Here is a 19,714-nt window from a genome sequence, read left to right as displayed (position 1 = left end):
TAGAGCTGCTCAGTTCTGAGGAATGCGTCTGAGCTAACTGCGAGAGGAGCAAACCCTGTATTCACCCAGGGAGGCTTCTGAACTGTCAGGACTGGCAAGGGCGTGATTACTGATTACAGGCCCGGGGGCATGCTAGGGAGACCCCAGGGCCATGTGTGGCCTGAGATCATAGCTGGTCCACCAAGCCAGGCCAAAGGGCCAGGGCAGTCTGGGAGCCAGCCCTGTGACCACTTTCGGCCTCTCCCCAGGAGGTACAGCTAATACCAGGATCTCTCTTGGGGCCAGACACTGGAATCTCAGGTGAGGGAGGCCCCTTCTTCAGTTTAAACGCCACCTGCTCCCTGAGCCTCCCTCTTGCCTCCCCGCCCATCCATCTGTTCAACAAACATCCCCCGAGCACCTCAATGCTCAGGAACCAGAGTGCCTAGGACATAGCCCCTGTTCCCCAGAAAGCAAAGCGTCCAGCACGAGATGGCCAGGGAGAGGGGGAAGGAATGGAGACGGGGCTGGGAGCGCAGGGAAGGAGCTCCTTGGTCTTTGGGGGCCCAGGGGAGGGCACAGGGGCAGACCTGAGAAAGGGGCACCTGACAGTGGGTTTCACTGAATGGGTGAGTCGAAGCTCACCAGGGCAGAAGAGCCTCCACAGCAGGCTCTACAGGCAGGAGCCCCTCTCCAATGTACGCCGTGTTCTGGCTGCTCCCCCAATACGTGGCTGCATACACCCACCAAGACCCTGCCCCCAGGACCCCTGTCCTGTTGGCGCTGCCGCCAGCAGTTGGCAGGGGGCGGTTCCTGGGTGTGCGTTCCTGCTCCTCCACTAGAACAGAAGCCCCCGGGTGGGAGGGAGCCATTTCCACTTTATTCCCTAATGTTCTTGGCCCTGAGCACTGTGCCCAACACATGGGGGTGCCGGGTTACTACCTGGGGAATGACAGACACCTTGTCACCGCACCTGACCTGCGGTTGGGGTACACCTTGCATTTCTGTCACTCCGCTGCCCTGAGGACGTCCCAGACCCTCGCTGCCAGTCCCCAGCAGGAGCTGTAGGGGCGTTACCTCGTGCAGCGGGTCTCTCCTCATGTTGCGCCCGGCCAGCGGCTCATCGTGGGGGAAGACGACGGAGTAGTTCTTGGCGTAGGACTCATGGCTTCGCTCTCGGATCCAGCGGGGGTGGTCCGTGAGCGAGTGATGGAAGCGCCTGCCGCAGACAGGGGGACGGGTCACTGCTTTGGGGATGGCCCGTCAGGGAAGGGCTAGCCTAGGACCCAGGGCAAGCCTGGACCCCGGTCCCCTGCACCAGAGTCCCCTTTGTGGCTCAGCTTTGAGCGGGCCCCTGACTCTCCATTTGCCCCACCCTTGGGTGAACTCAGCTTTCTCCCCCAGAGCCACCCCACCCCAGTGGCCCTCAGTGAGTGGGCGTTGCGGACAGAGGGCCCAGCTGAGGCTCTCATCCCCCACAGGGACATGGGGCTCCGGCCTCGCTCTCCACACATTGCTGTCTGCTGCCTAGGTTCCAGTGCTGGGGAGTCCTGGCACCCCCCCGCCACAAGACTGGGGAGGGAGCGGCCCCTGGGAGGGATGGGCTCAGATCCCCAGAATGCTCTGGGGAGGGTCCATGTGAAGGGTCTTTGAAGGTTAGCCTGGTGATGTGTCAGAACACCAGTGTCCCCCTCCTCGTCAAGGAACCCCCCTTTCCACCCGCCAGCAGGGGAGTGGGGGCAAGGGTGGCCACCTGTCCCATCAGGCCTCCCCAAGTCTGTGATCCCAAAGCTGGGCCTCGTCTGTGGGTCAGACCAGGGACCCAAGAGGTACAGAGTCTCTGGGGGAAATCCCAGCTGTGTCTGGGGAGCGGCTGCCCAATCCAGCGCCTGGGACCGGAGATGATGTGGCTGCGATAGTTTTGGGTTTGTTCCTTCGAGGCTGGGGACACAGTGTGCGGCCATGGCAGCCCCCAGTGGTGTCCAGCACGAGCCCGGCGGGCCCCATGCTATTTCTCATGGAGCTACGGAGCTCTGTGGCTGCACCTGCGGCCTAGGCCTCTGCTGCCCCTGAGTGGGCAGAGCAACCAGTGCCCCGCGGCTTGTTCCCTGGTCTCCTCAGACCAGCCGCCCGTCCCGAATCAGACAGTGCGGAACTGCTGGCTGGAGTGAGACCCGGGCCCAGCTGCATCAGGGCCCTGCAGCCGCCTCCCACGCACAAACCTCCCTGTCAGCCCCCGGCTTTCCCAGCACCCCGCCTCCCCCTCACGCTCCACCTGCTAGAACCTCACTTATCACTCAAGGCTGCCTCAGCAGCCACATCAGAGGCGTTTCTATCCTCAGTGACACCTGTCAGGGCTGATTCTTAGTCTGCACGTAATTCTAGCAAGCAGGATTTTCTGATCTGGATGGGTGGGGAGTACAGGTGCAGACGTGAGGATTATTATTAATGATATTATCATTAACAGCTGCTGTCGCTTATGGCACCCAGCTCCAGTGCAGGCTCAGAGCTGAGTGCTGCCATGGGAGGAAATCCCTCTCTCTTTGTCCCCAGAGCTGCCTTCTGCATGGGACCCAAGATTAACTCTTTCACGTGAGAGGGAAACTGAGGCTCGGAAGGGTCTCACAAGTGTTCACGGTCACACGGCAAGGCCACAGCAAAGGCAGCCCACACCTGCGCCAGGCTATGCTGACCAGGAGCTGAAGGAGGGGGTGATGGAGCCAGTGAAGTTCTGGGAGGATTCTTGGGGGCAGCAGTGAGGTGCACGTCGGGTGGCAGGAGCAGCGAGTGACCTACAGAGTCCCAGCTGCCAATTCGGCCTGTGAGCAAGTGGGCAGAGGGACCAGGCTGGCCCAGACCACCCTTTTCACTTAAATAAAGAGCAACTCTTCCCTGGCTCACCTGGTCCCCAAGGAATTTCCCTGAAAAAACAGCCCAGCCCACACTCTGGCTCTGCCTCTGTTGGGTACTGGGCCCAGCGTCCACACGCATGAGCCTCGAGTGTGCTCCAAGAGGGTGGTACATTGTTCCCATTTTCCAGATGGCGAAACTGAGGCTCAGAGAACAGGAGCGACTGACCAAGGGCCATGCAGCTGACAGATGTGGGGCTGGAGAGACAGCCTCTTATCTGATTTCAAAAGGAACTCACACGCAGGGCGGCTGCCATGGCCTGGAAGCTGCCTGGTGCCCAGCCAGCCCTGGGACCCTCACGTGCAGCCCGGAGCCCAGACAGGCCCCGCACCCAGGGACGGCTCAGGCTGCCTGGTCTCCCGGGACGCCCCCTCGCTGTGCGTGTCTCCCATGTGTATGATGAAGGACGACCCAGGCATGTTCTGGCTCTGGCCTGAGGGGAGCGACCAGGAGTCTCTGAGCAGGGGAGAGCTCCGTTCTGGCGCCGACGCTCTCTGTTCACTTTCTTTTCTGGGTCTTTCAACGACTTTCTCAGGCACCTCCTTCCTCTCCTCGCTCTGTCTCTCTCCTTCAGGGTCTGTGTCTTGTCTCAGTCCCCGGGCGCAGGCCCGAGGTGGCAGAACATTGCATTAGTGCTACAGCCCTTGGGGGCCGGTGGCTGGTCCTGCTGGTGGCGGCCGTCCACTCTGGCACACTGAAGGGGTTTGGAAGCCCCACGTCAGTGACGGCTGGGCTGAGGACGGCATTAGCCTGTGTGTCCTGGGTGCCACCAGCGAGGCTGCTTGGCAGGGGTCTGGGACCAACAGGGTGGGTGCTCCTCCTGCTGCTATACTCCAGCTCTCAGGGGCTCCCCACCCGTGCCCTTGGCTCCCAGCCCCAGAGCAGCCCATGGCACACTCCCGCCAAAGTTCCAGTGATGGAAGGAAGACAGCTGACCGAGGGAGGCCCAGGCCTGTCCCCAACTTGCCAGGGGTCGCCTCAGGGCCTCTGCCAGCCCATGAGCAAACATCCTGTCTGCTGAGTGCAGGACTAGGTCCCAGGTCAGGAGCTGGGCAGGCTGGGCAGCTCCATTTTGCAGCCGAGGATACAGAGGCACAGAGAGGCCACACAGAACCCTGGTTGGTGGGTTCCAGAGCTGGAATCCCCAAGGGAGGCCATGGCATGAAGACTGTCCCTCCTGGGGAGGGAGCTGGGTCCCTACCTGGCTCTGGTTCAAAAGCCGGGTGACTTCAGGCAAGTCATCTCCATTTTGCTGTTTGTAGCAGGAGGGGCCTGAACTGGCCCTTCCTTGAAGTCCTTTACAGCTTTATCATTTCCGGGACATTCCTCGCTTGGGAGAGTGCAGGGGCGCAGGCCCAGATGGGCTCTGAGTCAGCCAGAGGAGGCTTCACTGTGTCGGGCGCCATGGAGGGGTGGCAGCTGGGGGATCTCAGTGTCACTGTCTCCGTGGGGTCAGACATTCTCCCCCACAGTGGGCGTAATGTCCTCATCAGGCCAGGAAAGGACTAGGTCAGCAGAGGCGAGGGGCGCACTGAGCTGAGCCAGGCCTTCTCCCTCCAGAGCCCACCCCACCTACTGCCTCCCCAGGGAGGCTGTCCACCAGCAGCAGCAGCCGGGAGCAGAGTGGGCTGGAGAGACCCGGAGGCCGGCCTCCCTCCAAGCCGCCCTGCCTCAACAGCCACCCCACAACGCACGGGGTGTGGCCCGGGCCACAGGCCCTGCTGTGTGGGTCGGAGAGGCCACCGCCATGAGGACGAGACACAGGAGGAGCCTCCCCCCTTGCCGGGGAGCGCCTGCACCACTGTCCTGTGCTCTGCAAGAGATGGCCCTGACTGGCAGAAGGCCATCGGGATAGGCTGTCGTCACCGGCTCTGGCCACCAGCACCCCAGTCCATGCCTCGGCTGGGGATGACTTAGCGTTTCCATGTGCAGACCCCATGCTGGGCACCTCACCAGGACAAATGCCCTCCCTGCTCCCAAAACCTCCGCAGCCCCTCCCCATCACCCTGCATTAGAGACGAGGAAGTGGCTTGCACTGGGTCTCATTCCTGGCCGCTTTGTCAGTGTACGATTGAACGGGACAGCCGGGGCTGCCTGGCTGCAAGCCGCGGCACACACACTCAGCACAATTTTCCCAGCTCAGCCCTGCTCCCTCCTGCCCCCAGGCCTCAGTCTCCCCATCTGTGAGGTGGGGTGATGCCATCCCATTGATGACTCCAGAGCTGTCCAGGGGCTCAGGCAGGACCCTGGGACAAGAGATCTTGGAAGCTGTAAAGGGGCGTGGACCTGCCCCCCAGCCACCCCCTCAGCACTGCCCACCTTCTGCTGGTGGCCTTCCTCCCTCACTGCTGCCCCTTCCAGGAAGCCACCTGGATTTCAGGCAAGGCTCCTTTCTCAGTAGCCCTCGCTGTTTACCCCACCCCACCTGTCCGGAGTGGCGGGCCCTGCCCTTAGGTCCCAATGGGCACTTACCTGATGTCATAGCCATGCATGTCCTTCTCCGGGCGCCCACGGATGATCCAGTGGGCCAGCTCCTGCCCACAGCCACCACCCAGCATCATTCCTGGCAGGAAGAGAAGCACAGGGCTGCGGTCTGCCCCCCAGGGTCCCCCACCCATGTCAAATCCCATGCCCCCATCTCCACAGACAGCACAGACACTCCAAGCTCTGCTCTCACACCTGGGGTGCTGCGCGCCTCCTGATTGGACTGCTGCTGGACTGGACCCTGGCACAGGTGCACTCTCTGGGAAGCAGAAGGGGCTGGACTCCCCAGCCTCTCCTGTCCCCACCACTGTCGGGGGCCACGGTGCTCCTGCGCCCGCCTCCCCCAGAGCTCTGGGAATGACAGGACCTCCCTCTTGGGGGCCAGGAGGGCTGCTGCCCGGACTCACCTGCGCTGTTGAAGCCACAGCCCAGGAAGAACCCTCGGAGCTCAGGTGCCTCCCCCATCAGGGGCTTGTGATCGGGCGTGAAGGATTCTGAAAGAAGGAGAGAGAGGCCTGGAGTCCCTTTTGCAGTGCACATACTCTTGGGGTGGGGTCTTCCAAGACAGCAGTGATCAGGCCGGGGTCTGCAGGTGCCCCTCCACCCAAACCCCCTCCCTCCTCTAGGCCCTGCTCAGCGCCACTTCCTCATGGGGGCCTCCCCGCTGGCTCCTGCCCGTGCTCTCTGAGCCCCTCCACATGTGCTGCCAGAACCAGCCGACGGCGACCTGGCTGGGTTCTGCCTGGTGGGGTCCCGCTCTGTCTTGTGGCCATTGTCCTGCCGACAAGGAGCCCTTCTCTGACCCTGGAGACCATGCTGCGGCTCCCCCAGTGCACCAGCGTCCTGCTGTGTCCCTGCCAGAGACTTGTCACTCCTGCGCACTGGACCTTGAGAGGGCAGGGACCAGTTTTCTCACTCCACTTCCCCCCGCCCAGCACAGGGTCAGAGCCCAGCAAGTGCAGGTGCTTGATAAATGTCTGTTGAGCCAACAAAGGCTCCCAACTTCTGCGGGGGAGGAGACCAATGTCCCGCTCCGGCGGCCATGGCTGAGCCTCAGACAGAGGCCAGGACACGGTGGGAGGGGAACCCTGGCTCTCTGTGGCCACAGTCCTGGATTCAAACCCTGCTTCACCCCTTCCTAGCTGTGTGGCGTTGGGCGAGTCACCTCGCCTCTCTGAGCAAGTCTTAGCGTCCTAGTCTATAAAACTGGGATAGCAGAACCTCCACAGAGCTGTGCGCTCGCCAGCCTACAGACGTTCATGTCCTGGGCTTGGCCCTGGGAGGCAGCGCTGAGCAGGACATGTCCCAGCCCTCGAGGAGCTGAAGGAGGGAGGGAGCAAATACTTAAATAAGCAAAAAACGGACGGTCTCGTAAAGAAAATACGATGAACTGAGGGCCACGCGTCACTGAGGTGCCAGCTGCTACTGTTGGCACCCCAGCACCACACCGTGTTAGACTCTAGATAAGGAAGCGGCCGGCCCTGGTCTGAGGGACCCCGGGGCACTTCGTTCGTGAATGATGATACGGGGATGGCTCCAAGTCTGGGGGGTCATCCTCTGCATGCAGACCAGGAGCAAGTGCCGTCCCGCTCCCTGGAGAGCGATCAGGGCCCCCACGCTAGGAGCTGAGGGGGCAGAGAGCCACGGGGAGCCTGGGCTAAGAGCCTGGCCAGGAGAGGCAGGGCTCCTTGAGGGACAGAAGGTGGCAGGGCCACTGCAGGGGAGGGTGGAGGAGGCAGGCTAGAGGGGCAGGGCCCTACGTGGAGGGCCTGGGTTATCAGGGCAGAGGGCAGAGGCCGGAGCAGCCATCTGGGTGAGAGACAAGGAAGGCTCCAGAGAAGGTGATGATGGGGCAGAAAGAGTGAGCTGAGGCTGGGTGCAGTGGCTCACGCCTGTAAACCCAGTACTTTGGGAGGCCAAGGCAGGCGGATGTCTGGAGCCCAAGAGTTCAGGACCAGCCTGAGCAACATAGTGAGACGGCATCTCTACAAAAGAATCAAAAAATTAGCCGGATGTGGTGGAGCGAGCCTGTAGTTCCAGCTACTCAGGAGGCGGAGAAGGGAGGATGGCTTGAGCCCAGGAGGTAGAGGCTGCAGGGAGCCAAAATCGCACCACTGCTCTGCAGCCTGGGTAACACAGCAAGACCTTTAAAAAAGGGGGGATTGGGGAGGTAACCTGGGCTGGGTTTGGGGATGGCCCAGGGAGCACCTTGGGAGGGCTGGAACTATTTCCAGGCCCAGGGAGGGCAGGAAAGAAGCTCTGAACAACCTCACAGGGAATCTGCGGGGAGCGCTAACAAGAGCTAGCGGAGGGGCAGCTGCAGGGAACAAGGGTCTCTTGGATGTTTCACAAATGACTCATGCGGGTTGAGTAACCCGAGGACACATGGGACCTCCAGGCAGCATGGCCAGGGGCCAGGCCTGCGGCTCCCACCCTGACCTTGGTGAGCTCCACCATCCTGGAATGAGAGCTCTGCCTGCCCTCCGAGGCGCTCCCTAAGTCACGGGGGCCTGGGACTTCCCTGCTCTTTCCTGGAGGCCAAAGGCCATTGGCCGTGCCTGGCAAGGAGAAATGCTGATTCCCCACCAGTCTCCCATCCAGCCGACAGACCAGATCCAAGATGTCCTTGCCTGCACATCTTCCCCAAAATAGGGCTTCGTGAGGAGTACCGGCTCCCCAGGCTAATTAAGACGAGAGAGAGGAAGAGAAAGATAGAGAGAGACAGAGAGACGCCTGGGGTTATCTGTGCCCCGGGATTCTTCTGGGCCTGTGTTTCTCGCTGCCAGACCCACGCAAGCTGGGGGGCGGGGGCAGTGAGTCACGGCCGTGTGCTCCTACCCTGCACGCTGCCCCGGCCCCTGGGGCTCTATCTGCTTCTCCCCGGGGCTGCACTTCACTCCAAAGGCTCCCATAGGAGTCGAATTCATTCAAGTAGCCGCTGCTGACGGCTGAGCAGCTGCTGAGCGTGCCAGGACAGATGGGGCTGGACTCCTCGGTGGCCACAGCCCTTCTGTGTCGGGACTCTTCCCTGTCTTTAGGGCCCTCATCTGCTCCCTGCATGGCCTGTGGAAGTCCCTGGGCTCCCCGCTTTGTGCCGCCCACCTCTACTCAAATGCTCTCTACAGCTGCTGGGCCTAGCCTATGCCCTGCACCGCCCCTGTGGCTTCTCGTCCCTAGGCCACCCTGCCGAGTCAGTGCTCCGTCACCATCTCACAGATGCACCTACTCCAGAGGGCACCCATTCCAGTGCCCTTCACTAAAGGCACAGAGGGACTCACCAGGCTTCTGACACGAAGTTTCCCTGGGGGCAACACTGTGTCTTCCTGAACCTCCCAGCCCTGAAGCGGGGCCAGAGCTCCCCCTACCAGGAAGCAGTGGGGAACACCATGTGATTCTGCTGGAACCCCAATGTGGGGGATTGTCTGTGCCCACCTGGTGCTCCCCTGCCCAGATCACGTATCCACGGCAGGCCCAGCACCGACTCGCCCTCCAGGGCCGGGCTAGGCTGCCCCTCCTCCTGGCCGCCCGTCTGTGTCCTCAGGCTGTGGCCACCCAGTCACCCCATGCCTCGTGTCAGAGCACCCACCCACGGGCTGTGATCAGTGACTTGCATTGGGTCTCCCCTGCCAGAAGGAGGGCGCTGGCCCTGAGCGTGCCTGCCTCCAGCACAGACGAAGTGCCACTTAATGTAGAATGAATGCCCTCATGAAGGAATGCTGGTGCTCTGGGGTCACCAGTAGCTCCTGGGCTGCCCCACACTCAACTCAGGGACGTCTGGCTCAAAGTCCCGTGGTTATAAACACTGGGGTGCCAAGGTCAGCTGCAGCCCCTCCTACTTCCCAGAGAGTGCACCTTTGCCAGGGCCCAGGCCAGCAGCCTCAGCCCCACACACGCCCGCTGGGGCAGAGCCTTCCGGGCTCCCCAGGCCAGAAGCCTCAGCCCCACACCCGCCCCCTGGGGCAGAGCCTTCCGGGCTCCCCAGGCCAGTAGGGTGGGGTGGGGCTGAGCTGCGCTGTGGATGACCCACGTGGGGCATCTGGGAGCTGAGCCCACCTTTTTGCTCCAGCCTCTTCCAGCTAAGTTCTCCTGGGGCTAGCAAGGAGGGCCAGAGTTAGGGGAATCTTGACACAAGAACCTTCCCCCGCTGAGCTGGCCTCCAGGTGCAAGCTGCCAAGAACAGGGGGGAGGCCAGCAGCATGGGGTCCTGGCCAGGGCAGTGCTCTCTGGGAGCGGTGGGGGCTGGGGCTGGAGGCAGAACTGGGACTCACAGCTGTATAAGCCTCTCATCAGGGAAGGTCTCAGCCCTTCCATTCCTGGCTCAGCCTCACAGGGTGCTGGGATGTGGCCCGCTATTCCCATTTTACAGATGAAAACACAGAATTCCAGGGACAAGTCAAGTTTAGGGATGAAGAAGCCCAGGTGGGGAAGCCAGGACCAGCCACCCTTGAGGCAGGAGGAGGCCCTGGCCTCGTGCTTAGGGCAGATGATGGCCCTCGTGAAGCCCAGGCCTCTCGCCCGTAGAGGGGAATAAAGGCCACACCTAGTACCCAGGGCTGCTGGAGCCAAGCAGCGAGAGGGACCGGGGACAGCCCTGGGTCCCCTGTGTGACACAGGCTGGTCTCACGGGGCATCACTACTAACAGTCGTCAGACCAAAGGACCCATGGACGCCCACCCCAGCTCCGAGGCTGTCACTCACCAGGGCCGCAGACCGTGGACTTGATTCCTGTCTTCTCCAGCACGGGGACCCTGTTGATGGCGCCTTCAATGTGCTGGGTGAACACCTCCCAGTCCAGGTCAAAGAGGCCGAAGGCAAACTTGTCTGACACCTGCCAAGGCAGGGCAGGGGGACATCTCCGTTGTCCCCAAGAAGGCCACGCATCCCCATGCCAAACCTGCCTTGTGATGGCTGCCAGGCCAGCCTCTGCTGAATCAGATGCATTAGAGGGCTGGTGGTCACCCACACGTCCCAGCTGTTTGTCTCCCCCACCCACCAACCCATCAGCGAGGTCTGTCTGCTCCCCCTCCCCACCCCAGCCCAGGCCTCCACCCACTCCCCTAGATCCCACCATGCCCCTTCCCTACTCACAAGCCTCCTCCGGCCCCCTGCAGCTCACGATGGCCCCAAAGCCCTGTATGGCATGTGCCAGCCTGCCTACCTCTACCACTGGGCCCGCCACCCTGACCTTCCTGCAGCTCTTTGGGAAGAGCAAGCTTGTGTGAGCTCAAGGCCTTCACCCCTCACTGGGGCAGTTCTTCGCCCAGACCTGGCACGCTGGTTTGTTGTCGCGGTGCAGGGCTCTGCTTGGATGTCCCCTCCCTAAAAAACCCTGCCCTGACCACCCATCTAAAGGATATCCTTCTGCTCCAGTCTCTCTAGGCTGATCCTTAACCTGCTAATTTTATTCAGTGCGCGATCATCTTCCAGAATTTCATTCCTTGTTCGTTTGTTTGTTTGTTTGTTTGTTTGTTTGTTTGTTTGTAACAGTCTCACTCTGTCACCCAGGCTGGAGTAAAGTGGTGCGATCTTGGCTCACTGCCACCTCCATCTCCCGGGTTCAAGTGATTCTCCTGCCTCAGCCTCCCAAGTAGCTGAGATTACAGGTGCCTGCCACCACACCTGGCTAATTTTTGTATTTTTAGTAGAGTTGGGATTTCACCATGTTGGCCAGGCTGGCTTCAAATTCCTGACCTCAGGTGATCTGCCCACCTCAGCCTCCCAAAGTGCTGGGATTACAGGTGTGAGCCATCTTGCCCAGCCATTTGTTTGTTTATTGTATGTCTCTCCACCAAAATATAGGCACCCAGAGTCAGGGACTTTTATCTTAGTTTCCCTCTTCCTCCAGAAATTAAAGCAGTTTTTAGCCCAAAGTAGCCACTCAGTCGTTCCATGTGTGGACTAAATGCATATACACATAGAACAGGGCTGCAGGGCTGCCCTAACCCCAGAAGCTGCCCGGGAAACAGCCCAGGCCAGGGGAAATGCCGCTGCAGCAGCTGGTTGGGAGGGCAGTGTCATTTGCTGAAGGACGTGGGACTTGTGTGCTCTCATGCCCTTCTGAGGTCATCACTCCACACTGCGCAGACCTTCTCTGTGGATGTTTTGAGGCAAAGCCCTCCAGCTGCCCTGGGTCTGTATTTGACTGCCTGCCAGGACCGTCAGGGTAAGAGCAAGATGGCTTTGAGCTTGGTGGGGTCAGGGGACCGGCCACTTCTCAGGTGTGCCTCTGAGGAGCTTCAGGAGGATGGACTTCCTGAAAGAGGCCCTCTCCATGCTGAGATGCAGCCCCAACTCCCTCCCATTATCCCAGGGCCCTGGCATCTTACCTCCTCCCAAAAGATGGGGTTGGCCTCATAGCCACCCACAGACAAGGCATCCCCTTGGAGGCGGAGGTAGACAGAGGCATCGTGATCACGGACATTGGGCATGTTCTGGAAGGCAGAGAGAGAGGCCTTGGCATCAGCCAGAACTGGGTGGGGACTTGGTTCCCCATGCCCCGTGGTGGGCCAGCACCTCCACCCAGGGTCACGGGCTCGAGATGGTCCTTCTCGTTGTAGGACCCCGAGGACAGAGTGGACACGGGGCCTCAAGTTACACACAGTGAATGGGTCACTGCCATTCAAGCCTCTCCTTCCCCAAATCCCATAAAATAACAGCAAAAGGGGAAGAAGGAAGAAGGAATGGATCGAGGAAGAGAGCAAGGGAGGGAGGGAGGGAAGCAAAACATATAACCGACAAAGATGAGAGAACAGGCAGAGGCAGCAGCAGAGGATGGGAGATTCCAACCAACCCTGGAGGACGCAGAGTGGATGGAGGAGGGGTGAGACTTAGCTGGGGCTGGAGGAGAGGGAGACCGAGCAAGGCAAGCCAGTGTGCCCCTCCTGCCTCCTCTTGAATCTTCAGAGCCACCCCAGGTCCCTCTTCAGGGGGTGATGCGCTTGCTCATGTATGGAAGGATCTTCCTCTGGAGAGGTGGGTCCTGAGAGGCTCCAGAAGTGGGGAGAGTGGACTGCCATCCCCCCACCCCCCCACCCCAAGAGCAGACTGGAGACTCTTCTGTGAGACACTGAGAGGCCCAGGGAAGGCTTGAGATGCTGACACCAGGGTCTCTCTAAAAGCAAAGGGCTTGCCGCCCAACCTTCCTGAGAGGCTCTCCAGTCCTCCCCTCCAAGCCTCCAATCACACTGCTGCTCACTCTCTCCTAAAAACAAAACCACAGGCCAGGCACGGTGGCTCACACCTGTAATCCCAGTGCTTTGGGAGGCCAAGGCAGGCAGATCACGAGGTCAGGAAATCAAGACCATCCTGACTAATATGGTGAAACCTCGTCTCTACTAAAAATACAAAAAATTAGCTGGGCGTGGTGGCGGGCGCCTGTAGTGCCAGCTATTCGGGAGGCTGAGGCAGGAGAATGGCATGAACCCAGAACGTGGTGCTTGCAGTGAGCCGAGATCGTGCCACTGCACTCCAGCCTGGGTGACAGAGCAAGACTCCATCTCAAAATAAATAAATAAATAAATAAATAAATAAATAAAACAAAACCACAGGCCAGGCACAGTGGCTCACACCTGTAATCCCAGCACTTTGGGAGGCCGACATGGGTGAATCACCTGAGGTCAGGAGTTCAAAATCAGCCTGGCCAACATGGTGAAACCCCATCTCTACTAAAAATACAAAAAATTAACCGGGCGTGGTGGTGGGCGGCTGTAATCCCAGCTACTCAGGAGTCTGAGACAGGAGAATGGCTTGAACCTGGGAGGCGAAGGTTGCAGTGAGCCAAGATTGCACCATTGCACTCCAGCCTGGGCAACAAGAGTGAAACTCTGTCTCATAAATAAATAACCACAAACCACAACAAGAACATCAGGAATACAAGAAGATGGTGTATTAGTGTGTTCTCACGCTGCTAATAAAGACATACCCAAGACTGGGTAATTTATACAGGAAAGAGGTTTAATGGACTCACAGTTCCACATGGCTGGGGAGGCCTCACAATCATGGTGGAAGGCAAATGAGGAGCAAAGGCATGTCTTACATGGCAGCAGGAAAGAGAGAGAGAGAGAGAGCATGTGCAGGGGAACTCCCTTTATAAAACCATCAGATCTCCTGAGACTTATTCCCTACCATGAGAACAGTATGGGGAAAACCACCCCATGATTCAATTATCTCCACCTGGCCCCACCCTTGACACATGGGGATTATTACGATTCAAGGTGAGCTTTGGGTGGGGACACAGCCAAACTGTATCAGAGTGACAGACAGTGCTATGAGAAAGGAATCTAAGATGAAGAAAGAGGTCTTTAAATGAGATATGATAGTCAAAATTTAAAATTCAATGGAAGGGCCAGATAAGGCTGGGGCCATCATCCAGTGATTAGGCTAAAAGAAAAAGACAACAAAACAGAAATCAGGAGTGGAAAAAAAATAAGAATATCAGAAGGTCCATCTTGAAAGTTCAACATCCATTTTACAGCGGTTCCAGAAAGAGAAGACAGAGAAAAATGGAGTCGAGAAAAATGTCCAAGCAACAATCCAAGAAGAGTCCTCCGATTGAAAATCACGCATTCATATGGAAGGGTCCAAGAGTGCCCACCAAGCCCTGGGTCTGGACAGAGGCCTGCACCAAGGCCACGCCGTGGGAAACATCACAACACCGGATGGCCAGGAGGGCCATCAACAGGAGACCGCATCACTGGAGGCTGGAAGACATGGAGCAAACTCTTCAAACGTCTAATGGATGATTTTCAACACAGAATTCTAGATCCTGTCAAGCCATCAATCGAGTGTAAGCAAAGAATAAAAGCTTTTTCAGACATTCATGGACACAAAACATATACTTCTCACGTACTCCTTTGCAGTAAACAGCCAGAGAACACGCTGTGACAAAAGGAAGAAAATAAACCCAGAAAGAGTGAAAGCCATGGCTCCAGCGGGGAGGCGTGAAGAAGGCCCTGGAGTGACAGCTTAGACCATGCAGCGGTCAGTCCAAAAGGGAGCGGAAGATCTGAAGGCAGCAGGAAGTCCTCCAGGGGAGGGAAATGGGACTTGGGGGCGTTAGGTGGTTTATCTGATATGTGTGCGTATTCAGAAAATAGTATCAATAGTATCAATATGTTTGACAGATCCCTTGACACAACTGGGGAAAAATAGTGACAGTTATATATACACATGCAAATACCCCCAACACAACAATAGCAAACTGAATCCAGCAATATATAAAAGGGATGATACACCATGGCCAGACTGGACATGGTGGCTCATGCCTGTAATCCCAGCACTTTGGGAGGCCGAGGCGGGAGGGTCACTTGAGGTCAGGAGTTCGAGACCAGCCTTGGCAACATGGTGAAACCCCAACTCTACTAAAAATACAAAAATCAGCTGGGTGTCGTGGCACATGCCTGTAATGCCAGCTACTCAGGAGTGCAGGCAGGAGAATTTGCTTGAACCCAGGAAGCAAAGGTTGCAGTAAGCCAAGATCACACCACTGCACTCCAGCCTGGGCAACAGAGTCTCACTCTGTCTCAAAAACACAAAACAAAACAAAACAAAACACCATGGCCAACTGGAATTTATCCTAGGAAGGCAAGTTTGGTATAATGTATGAAAACCAATCAATAGAATACCCCACATCAACAAAGTACAGGACAAAAATCACGTAATCATCCCAGTAGATGCATGAGAAGCATTTGACAGAATCCAACATCTTTAATGATTTTTTTTTTTAAAAAGCCTCAACAAATACTTAACAAACTTGGAAGAAGGGAACTTCCTCAAAGTGCTGAAGGGTATCTACAAAAACCCACATCGAATGTGATACTTCAAGGAAGAAGAATGGCTGATTTCCCCCCAAGATCAGGAATTAGAGAAAGATATCCATTCTTACCCCTTCTACCCAACATTACATTGGAGGTGTTAGCCAGGGCAGCAACTAGGCAGCAAAAGTAATAAAAGGCACCCAGATTGAAAAAGAAGAAGTAAAAATATTCCTATTTGCAGATAACAAGGTCTTGTATATACAAAATCCTAAGGAAACCACTAAAAAACTACTAGCACGCTCTCTCTCTCTCTCTCTCTTTCTCTCTTTCTTTCTGACAGAGTCTTGCTCTATCGCCTGGGCTAGAGTGCAGTGGTGCCATCTCAACTCACTGCAACCTCCACCTCCTGGGTTCAAGTGATTCTCCTGCCTCAGCCTACCGAGTAGCTGGGACCATGCCTGACTAATTTTTGTATTTTTAGTAGAGACAGGGTTTCACCATGTTGGCCAGGCTGGTCTCGAACTCCTGCCCTCAAGCAATCCACCCACCTCAGCTTCCCAAAGTGCTGGGATTATAGGCATGAACCACTGGGCTCAGCCAAAAAACTAATATATTTCTATACTCTAGCATTGAATAATCTGAAAAGGAAGTTAAGAAATAATTTCATTTACAATATCATCAAAAATAATAAATATGCTTAGGAACAAATTTGACAAAAGAATTGCAAAACTTGTACTCTAAAAACTAGAAAATACTTTCGAAAGAAATTAAAGAAGACCTAAATAAATAGAAAGACATCTCATGTTCATGAAATGAAAGACTTATTTTTGTTAAGCTGACAACACACCCCAAATTGATCTATAGCTTCAACACAATGCCTGTCAGAATCTCAGCTAGTTTCTTTGAAGAAATTAAAGAGCTGACCCTAAAGTTCATACAGAGATGCAAGGGACCAAGAATACTCAAAACAATTTTGAAAAGGAAAACAAAGTTGGAGGATTCACACTTCTTGATTCCAAACTTACTGCAAAGCTACATAATCAAGACAGTGAGGTACTAAATAAGGATAGACCTACAGATCAATGGATTAGAATTGAGAGTCGAGAAATAAACCTTCTTCTGCCAGGCATGGTGGCTCACGCCTGTAATCCCAGCACTTTGGGAGGCCAAGGCGGGTGGATCACAAGGTCAGGAGATCGAGACCATCCTTGCTAACATGGTGAAACCCTGTCTCTACTAAAAAATACAAAAAATTAGCCAGGCATGGTAGCAGGCACCTGTAGTCCCAGCTACTCGGGAGGCTGAGGCAGGAGAATGGCATGAACCCAGGAGGCAGAGCTTGCAGTGAGCAGAGATCGCACCTCTGCACTCCAGCCTGGGCAAAAGAGCGAGACGCTGTCTCAAAAAAATAAAATAAAAAAAATAAACCTTCTTCTTCAGAGTCAATTGATTTTCAACAAGGGTGCTAAGACAATTCCTTGGGGGAAGCAGACTTTGTAAAAAATGTTGCTGGGCCAACTGGATAGCCACATGCAAAAGAATGCAGTCGGACCCCTACCTCACACCATGCACAAAATTTAACTTGAGATGGATTACAGACATAAGTATAAGAGCTAAAACTATAAAAGCCTCAGAAGAAAATATTAGAAGTAAATCTTTATAGTCTTGGATTGGGAAATGTCTTCTTAAATATGACACCAAGAGCACAAATGACAAAAGGGGAAAAAAAGAGATGAATTGGACATTATTAAAATTTAAAACTTGTGCTACAAACCATACCATAAAAAAGTGAAAAGGCTTTGTAATGACTTCTGGATTCTGGGGGAAAAAAAGAAAGGGAAAAGACAACCACTGAATAGAAGTTTCAACCACTGAATGGAAGAAAATGTTCATAAATCATATATGTAACAAAGGACCTGTATCCAGAATATTTAAGGAACTCCTACAACTCAATAAAAAGATAAGCAACCCTATTTTTAAATGGGCAAAGTGTCTGAGTAAACATTTCTCCAAAGAAGATACACAAATAGTCAGTAAGCACATGAAAAGATGCTCCACCTCATTAGTCATCAGGGAAATGCAAATCAAACCCACGGTGAGACACCACCTCACACCTTCTGGGATGACCGGCATAAAAAAAGACAAAAAAATAACAAGACTTAGTGAGGATGGAGGGGAGCTGGAACCCCTCCATATACCTCACTGGTGGGAATGTAAAATGGTGCAGCTTCTTTGGAAAATAGTCCGACAGTTCGTTGAAATGTTAAAGAGAGTTACCATATGACTCAGTAATTCCACTCCAGTGTATAGACTGAGTATTCTTATCTGAAATGCTTGGGACCAGCAGTGTTTCGCATTTTTAATTTTTTTTGGATTTTGGATGTTTGCATTATACTTACCTGTTGAGCATCCCCAAACCAAAAATCAAAATCCAGAATACTCCAGTGAGCATTTCATTTGAGCATCATGTTAGTGCTCAAAAAGTGTTGGATTTTGGAGCATTTTGGATTTTCGGATTTGGGGTGCTCAACTTGTATAAACTCAAGAGAAATAACAACATAGGTCCCCACAAAAACGTGCATATGGATGTTCACAGCAGCACTATTCAAAATAACCAGAAATGAGAAACACCAAATGTCCACCAGTGGGTGAACGGATAAACTGCATTGTATCCATACAATGGAGTATTATTCAGCTGCAAAAAAGAATGAAATACTGATACATGTACTACACGGACAAAACCGTAAAAAGAAGCCAGACATCATGTGATTCCATTTATACTAAACGTCCAGAATAGGAAACTCCATCGAGGCAGAAATCAGATTTGGGATTGCCTAAGTCTGGGGATAGGGTGGGAAATGGGGAGTGATTGATAACGGGTATGGGTTTTGGGGCATGAAGATAATGTTACACACACACACATAACAGTTACAGGAGAAACTGAGCAGCTGGGACAAAAACTGTTAATAACTCCAAGAAACACAAAAAGTTGGACACTACTTGCTCAGGTATTAACAGTGTTTACATAATCAGCTAGGCATGGTGGCTCACGCCTGTAATCCTAGCACTTTGGAAGTCCGAGATGGGCAGATTGCCTGAGCTCAGGAGTTCGAGACCAGCCTTGGCAACATGGTGAAACTCCGTCACTACTAAAATACAAAAAAAATCAGCCGGGCGTGGTGACGGGCACCTTTAATCCCAGCTACATGGGAAGCTGAGGCATGAGAATTGCTTGAACCCGGGAGGCGGAGGTTGCAGTGAGCTGACACTGTGCCACTGTACTCCAGCGTGGGCAGCAAAGTGAAACTCTGTCTCAAAAAAAACAAAACGAAACAAACAAACAAACAAACAAAAAAGCAGAGTTTACATCATCATATTGCAGACAGGAACTGCTGATTTAACCAATAAACAAGCCAAACCAAACAAGACCGTTTAGAAAGCAAGCAGGCATGGCGTGTGGACTCCTCTGCACGCGAGGAACAGCCTTCTCTCAACCCCTCTGTCACCTGCCCCAGAACTGGAGATGAGCACAGGGAGATACGACCCCTGTCCTGTCTCTGGGAGCAGGAAAGGGGATGTGTAGAGACCAGAAGGGACATTCTGGCAGATGCTCCCTCCCTCTCCACCAGGATCCCAGGAGTCCTGTTCATTGGAATGAGAATATCTGCACCAGGGGATCGTTGTCAGGCAGCACATAGAAGTTCCTAGTAACTGAGCACTGTTTAAAAATAATCATAGCCGGGCAAGGTGGCTCGCACCTGTAATCCCAGGACTTTAGGAGTCTGAGGCAGGAGGATCGCTTGAGCAGTTTGAGACTAGCCTGGGCAGCATAGCAAAACCCCATCTCTATAAAAAATACAAAAATTAGCCAGGAGTGGTGGCACCTCCCAGCTACTCGGGAGGTGGAGGTGGGAGGATCGCTCGAGCCCAGGAGGTCAAGGCTGCAGTGAGCTATGATCATGCCACTGCACTCCAGCCTGGGAAACAGAGTGAGACCCTGTCTCAAATAATAATAATAATAATAATAATAATAATAATAATAATAATAGTAGTAGTAGTTATATCCTTACCTCTGCTAGCACTACTACTCTAAAAACAAAGCCAGCCCCAGAGTTCCATAGAGCAGGACAGTGGGGACACCTGGTGGCCAGGGAAGCCCCTGATGTTTGTCCCGGCAGGATCCATGTCTGGACTTTCCTGCCCCTTGCACAGATCCTGCTGCCTCTGAGCACCCAGTGGAGTGCCCAGTTCAGCATCAGCATCCAGTGGAGCCCTGGCCTTTCTCTCCAGGCAGCAGCCTCCTGCTCTGGCTGTCCCCAGTCTGGCCCTGGTGCCACTGACTCCCTGCCTCCTGACCTCAGCCCATGCCTTCCATCTGCCTCTTTCTTCCATCTGATCCCTGCCTGATTGCTCCTGCCCTCCGTGTTCTCTTCCTCCGAAGCGCCAGCTGGTGACGACTTCACAACCCTCTGTCCTTGTCCTTGTCATCACACAGCTACCACCTCATGAGCACCTGCTGTATGCCGGGCACCACGCCCAGCTGCATCACTCTGTCCTTCCTGCAGCACAGCCTGAGGCAGTAGGGA

The 19,714-nt window shown here is 55.0% G+C and overlaps 1 protein-coding gene across 18 annotated transcripts in view; it reads right to left on the bottom strand.

Moving 5' to 3' along the window:
• The window catches only part of SARDH (sarcosine dehydrogenase), an 86,458-nt gene that overhangs the window by 53,824 nt on the left and 12,920 nt on the right, over positions 1 to 19,714 (bottom strand). For all 18 annotated transcript variants that reach the window (XR_001721078.4, XR_001721071.4, XR_008537193.2 and 15 more), the window contains 5 exons: positions 11,700 to 11,804; positions 10,072 to 10,201; positions 5,781 to 5,867; positions 5,362 to 5,452; positions 1,057 to 1,198 (listed from right to left, as the gene is read on the bottom strand). Coding sequence is in view for 7 of the 18 variants with exons in the window: in XM_016962022.4 (XP_016817511.2) it covers positions 1,057 to 1,198; positions 5,362 to 5,452; positions 5,781 to 5,867; positions 10,072 to 10,201; positions 11,700 to 11,804 (555 nt within the window). In the remaining 11 variants the exon portion in view is untranslated. The remainder of the gene's footprint in view (positions 1 to 1,056; positions 1,199 to 5,361; positions 5,453 to 5,780; positions 5,868 to 10,071; positions 10,202 to 11,699; positions 11,805 to 19,714) is intronic.

The sequence above is a fragment of the Pan troglodytes genome, chromosome 11 (genome assembly GCF_028858775.2).
Source record: "Pan troglodytes isolate AG18354 chromosome 11, NHGRI_mPanTro3-v2.0_pri, whole genome shotgun sequence".
Taxonomy (NCBI): Eukaryota; Metazoa; Chordata; class Mammalia; order Primates; family Hominidae; genus Pan; species Pan troglodytes.
Note: the sequence above shows the minus strand (reverse complement) of the source record. Positions and strands in the feature narration are given on the sequence as shown.